At 33.0% G+C, this 6000-nt stretch overlaps 1 protein-coding gene across 1 annotated transcript in view; it reads right to left on the reverse strand.

Annotated features, from left to right (window-relative positions):
* LOC108704858 (tetratricopeptide repeat protein 31) overlaps window positions 1-5304 on the reverse strand; it is a 30750-nt gene extending 25446 nt beyond the window's left edge. The window contains exon 1 of the mRNA XM_018241562.2: window positions 5169-5304. Coding sequence (XP_018097051.1) covers window positions 5169-5178 — 10 coding nt within the window. The 5' untranslated portion in view covers window positions 5179-5304. The remainder of the gene's footprint in view (window positions 1-5168) is intronic.
* Window positions 5305-6000: the final 696 nt, after the last annotated feature.

Genomic DNA, 6000 nt, shown 5'->3' on the forward strand with positions numbered 1-6000 from the left:
TGGGCAGTGTCATTCTGTGGCTACTAAAGCAAATAAAGTTCTTGTATAAAAAAGGGCATTAACTCAAGGGATGAAACATAATTGTGTCTCTTTATAGGTCCCTGGTGAGGCCTCATCTGGAGTATGGGGGCAGTTTTGGACTCCAGTCCTTAAGAGGGATATAAATGAGCTGGAGAGAGTGCAGAGACTAAGTGCAACTAAACTGGTTAGAGGGAGGGAAGAGTTAAATTATGAGGGGAGACTGACAAGGTTGGGGTTGTTTTTCTCTGGAAAAAAGGCGCTTGTGAGGGGACATGATTAGACATTACAAGTACATTAGAGGACATTATAAGACAAATAGCAGGGGACCTTTTTACCCATAAAGAGAATCACGTACCAGAGGCCTCCCCTTCAGACTAGAGGAAAAGAAGTTTCATTTAAAGGAACAGAGTAGGGGGTTCATCACAGTGAGGACAGTGAGGTTGGGGAATGCACTGCCGGGTGATGATTCAGTTAATGACTATAAGAGGGACTTGGATGATTTCTTGGACAGACATAATACAAAGGCTATTGTGATACTAAACTCTATAGTTAGTATAGATATGGGTATATATCATTTATGTGACAGTAGGGAGGGGTGTGTGTATGGGGCTGGGTTTTCATTTGGAGGGGTTGGACTTGATGGACTTTGTCTTTTTTCAACCCAATTTAACTATGTAACTATGTAAGTAGGAGATATAACAGTAATAATAAGTAGAAGATATAACACTAATAAGTAGAAGATATAATAGTAACAAGTAGAAGATAATAAAAAATAGGAGATATAATAATAATAATAATAATAAGTGGAAGATATAATAAGAAGGAGGAAATATAATAGTAATAATAAGAAGTAGGAGGAGATATAGTAAAAAGAAGTAGGAGGAGATATAATAGTAAAAAGAAGTAGGAGATCTAATAGTAATAAGTAGAAGATAATAAGAAATAGAAGATAATAAGAATAAGAAGTAGTAGGAGATATAATAGTAATAAGTAGAAGATAATAAGAAGTAGGAGGAGATCTAATAGTAATAAGTAGAAGTAGGAGGAGATCTAATAGTAATAAGTAGAAGATAATAAGAAGTAGAGGAGATCTAATAGTAATAAGTAGAAGATAATAAGAAGTAGGAGGAGATCTAATAGTAATAAGTAGAAGTAGAGTAGGAAATCTAATAGTAATAAGTAGAAGATAATAAGAAGTAGAGGAGATCTAATAGTAATAAGTAGAAGATAAAAGTAATAGGAGGAGATCTAATAGTAATAAGTAGTAGGAGAATCTAATAGTAATAAGTAGAAGATAATAAATAGTAGAGAGATCTAATAGTAAGTAGAGTAGGAGGAGATCTAATAGTAATAAGTAGAAGATAATAAGAAGTAGGAGAAGATAGGAGGAGATCTAATAGTATAAATAGAGAATAAGAAGTAGAGGAGATCTAATAGTATAATAAAGAAAAGAAGTAGGAGGAGATCTAATATAATAAGTAGAAGATAAAAAGTAGGAGGAGATAATAGTAATAGTAGAATAATAAGTAGAGGAGATCTAATAGTAATAAGTAGAAGATAATAAGAAGTAGGAGAATCTAATAGTATAAGTAGAAGATAATAGAAGTAGGAGAGATTAATATAATATATAGAAGTAGAGAGATCTAAAGTAATAAGTAAGTAATAGAAGTAGAGATCTAATAGTAATAAGTAGAAGATAATAAGAAGTAGGAGGAGATCTAATAGTAAAAGTAGAAAGAGATCAATATAAAAGTAAAGATAATAAGAATAGGAGAGATCTATAGTAATAAGTAGAAGATAAGAAGAGTAGGAGGAGATCTAATAGTAATAAGTAGAAGTAGGAGAATCTAATAGTAATAAGTAGAAGATAAAGAGTAGAGATCTAATAGTAATAAGTAGAAAAAGGAGAGAATCTAATAGTATAAAGAAGATAATAAAAGTAGGAGGAGATCTAATAGTAATAAGTAGAAGATATAAGAATAGGAGAGATCTAAAGTAATAAGTAGAAAAATAAGAAGTAGGGAGATCTAATAGTAATAAGTAGAAGATAATAAGAAGTAGGAGGAGATTAATAGTAAAGTAAGATAATAAGAAGTAGGAGGAGATCTAATAGTAATAATAGAAGATATAAAAGGTAGGAGGAGATCTAATAGTAATAAGTAGAAGATAGAAGTGAGAGATCTAATAGTAATAAGTAGAAGTAAGAATAGAGGAGATCTAATAGTAATAAGTAGAAGATAAAGGTAGGAGGAGATCTAATAGTAATAAGTAGAAGTAGGAGGAGATCTAATAGTAATAAGTAGAAGATAATAAGAAGTAGGAGGAGATCTAATATAATAAGTAGAAGATAATAAGAAGTAGGAGGAGATCTAATAGTAATAAGTAGAAGATAATAAGAAGTAGGAGGAATCTAATAGTAATAAGTAGAAGATAATAAGAAGTAGGAGGAGATCTAATAGTAATAAGTAGAAGTAATAAGAAGTAGGAGAGATCTAATAGTAATAAGTAGAAGATAATAAGAAGTAGGAGGAGATCTAATAGTAATAAGTAGAAGATAAGAAGAAGTAGGAGGAGATCTAATATTTAAAATAAGTAGAAGTAGGAGGAGATCTAATAGTAATAAGTAGAAGATAATAAAGAAATAGGAGGAGATCTAATAGTAATAAGTAAAGAATAGATAGGAGGAGATCTAATAGTAATAAGTAGAAGATAATAAGAAGTAGGAGGAGATCTAATAGTAATAAGTAGAAGATAATAAGAAGTAGGAGGAGATCTAATAGTAATAAGTAGAAGATAATAAGAAGTAGGAGGAGATCTAATAGTAATAAGTAGAAGATATAGAGTAGGAGATTATAAAGGAAGGGAATTATAAGAATTAGGATTAGAAAAAGAAAGATGAGAATAAAAGTAAGGGACTAATAAATAAGTGAAGAAATAGAAGTAGGGAATAAAATAATAATAATAGGAGGGATTATGTATATAGAAATAGATAGAGGAGATTTGTATAAGTAGATATAAGAGAGAGATCTTAGTAAGTGGTAAGAAGTGAGGAGATATAGTAGTAGAGGATTTAAATAATGGAGTATGTATAGTAAGAAAGAGGGTTAAGTAATGTAGTAGGAGGGATTATAATGAAAAGGTAGGGCGTTAAAGTGGAGGTAAAGTATATAGGATATAGAGAGGAGATCTAATGTAATAAGTAGAGATATAAGAAGTAGAGAGATTAATAGTAAAATAAGATAATAAGAATAGGAGGAGATTAATAGTAATAAGTAGAAGATATAAGAAGTAGGAGGAATTAATAGTAATAAGTAGAAGATAATAGTAGGAGAGATTAATAGTAATAAGTAGAGTAAAAGTAGGAGGAGATCTAATAGTAATAAGTAGAAGTAAGAAGTGAGATTAATGTAATAAATAGAAGATAAAAGAAGTAGGAGGAGATCTAATAGTAAATAAAGATAAAGAAGTAGGAGGAGATTAATAGTAATAAGTAGAAGATATAGAAGTAGGAGGAGATCTAATAGTATAAATAGAGATAATAGAAGTAGAGGAGATCTATAGTAATAAGTAGAAGATAATAGAAGTAGAGGAGATCTAATAGTAATAAGTAGAAATAATAAGAAGTAGGAGGAGATCTAATAGTAATAAGTAGAAAGTAGAGGAGGAGATCTAATAGTAATAAGTAGAAGATAATAAGAAGTAGGAGGAGATCTAATAGTAATAAGTAGAAGATAAGAAGAAGTAGGAGGAGATCTAATAGTAATAAGTAGAAGTAGGAGGAGATCTAATAGTAATAAGTAGAAGATAATAAGAAGTAGGAGGAGATCTAATAGTAATAAGTAGAAGTAGGAGGAGATCTAATAGTAATAAGTAGAAGATAATAAGAAGTAGGAGGAGATCTAATAGTAATAAGTAGAAGATAATAAGAAGTAGGAGGAGATCTAATAGTAATAAGTAGAAGATAATAAGAAGTAGGAGGAGATATAATAGTAATAAGTAGAAGATAATAAGAAGTAGGAGGAGATCTAATAGTAATAAGTAGAAGATAATAAGTAGTAGGAGGAGATCTAATAGTAATAAGTAGAAGATAATAAGAAGTAGGAGGAGATCTAATAGTAATAAGTAGAAGTAGGAGGAGATCTAATAGTAATAAGTAGAAGATAATAAGAAGTAGGAGGAGATCTAATAGTAATAAGTAGAAGATAAGAAGAAGTAGGAGGAGATCTAATAGTAATAAGTAGAAGTAGGAGGAGATCTAATAGTAATAAGTAGAAGATAAGAAGAAGTAGGAGGAGATCTAATAGTAATAAGTAGAAGTAGGAGGAGATCTAATAGTAATAAGTAGAAGATAATAAGAAGTAGGAGGAGATCTAATAGTAATAAGTAGAAGATAATAAGAAGTAGGAGGAGATCTAATAGTAATAAGTAGAAGATAATAAGAAGTAGGAGGAGATATAATAGTAATAAGTAGAAGATAATAAGAAGTAGGAGGAGATCTAATAGTAATAAGTAGAAGTAGGAGGAGATCTAATAGTAATAAGTAGAAGATAATAAGAAGTAGGAGGAGATCTAATAGTAATAAGTAGAAGATAATAAGAAGTAGGAGGAGATCTAATAGTAATAAGTAGAAGATAATAAGAAGTAGGAGGAGATCTAATAGTAATAAGTAGAAGATAATAAGAAGTAGGAGGAGATCTAATAGTAATAAGTAGAAGTAGGAGGAGATCTAATAGTAATAAGTAGTAGGAGGAGATCTAATAGTAATAAGTAGAAGTAGGAGGAGATCTAATAGTAATAAGTAGAAGTAGGAGGAGATCTAATAGTAAGAGAGCTGGGGATGGAGGAGACTAAAGGTTAGTGTAAGAAATAAACAAGTACATAAGGTAGAGAAGACAAGAGACAGCTCAGTATTATGTATGACACATGATGATTCCAGTAGTAGTGAAGACACAGGAATAATCACAGTGTCAGTGCGGCAGTTACAGGCCTGTAAGTCTCACACACTAATTACTTCTATAGGGGGAGCTGCTATATGAGCGCTGCATTGTGGGTAGCAAGCCGCAGGGCTTTGTGGGATACACAGAGCAATAGTAACAATATATTAGTAGTAGTGCCCACGCACACACACACACAGAGATCGGTCTCACCCGGTTCCATTCCGTTTTCTACTCCGCAGTCCCCATAACTTCTGAGCCATAGGCGGGACTGAGATCCTTACACTTCCTCCTTCTATAAACTTTCATTGGCTGCTCGGTTCCAGACAGCGGTTTGACAGACGCCATGTTTGTTCCTGGCACGTTCTCTGCGCATTTCCTCCGTCTGTGTTTTCTGCGTCACGTGAGTACACGGGGAGGAGGAGCGCTGGGCGTGAGGGGCCTGGTAATACAGTCGTCATAGTGATTGCGCGTCACTCGCTCGCTCTGCTGTTTCCATGGGAACCAGACTGTTTTGTATATTTGCGCTAGTTCTGAATGGGGCGAAGTCAGTAAGAAGTTGTGATTCAGTGGTGTAACTAGTAAACCCCTAAGGGCCCTGCTATGGAAATGTACAAGTGCACCAGCTACAGTCACGTGATCCCACTGGTGGCCAATAAAAGGGCAGCCAAGTTTGGCAGTTTTACTTTGAAAGCAGCAAGTTAAGTTGCAGGTAAAACCAAGTCCCTGTGTAAAATGTATAATGAAGCAATAGAATTCTTAATGAATCAGATAAAATTGAGCGTAGGACTGGCCAGATATGGGATGAGTTTGACATACAATTTAGTATGAAAGGAGCTCACCACATACTTAGATCAGACCTGTCCACGGGTATCCTGTGTCCGATTACCCAAATCAATATGTAGAACTGTAGTGTAGATGTGGAACAGATCCAAGGCGGCAGTCAAACTGCAAAAAATCCGTTTATTGGGGAGTGTACAACATGTTTCGGGACAAGCCCTTTATCAAGTGTATAGGAACAAACAAAACATCCAACATTTAAATC

The sequence above is a fragment of the Xenopus laevis genome, chromosome 1L (assembly GCF_017654675.1).
Source record: "Xenopus laevis strain J_2021 chromosome 1L, Xenopus_laevis_v10.1, whole genome shotgun sequence".
In the NCBI taxonomy this organism is placed as follows: domain Eukaryota; kingdom Metazoa; phylum Chordata; class Amphibia; order Anura; family Pipidae; genus Xenopus; species Xenopus laevis.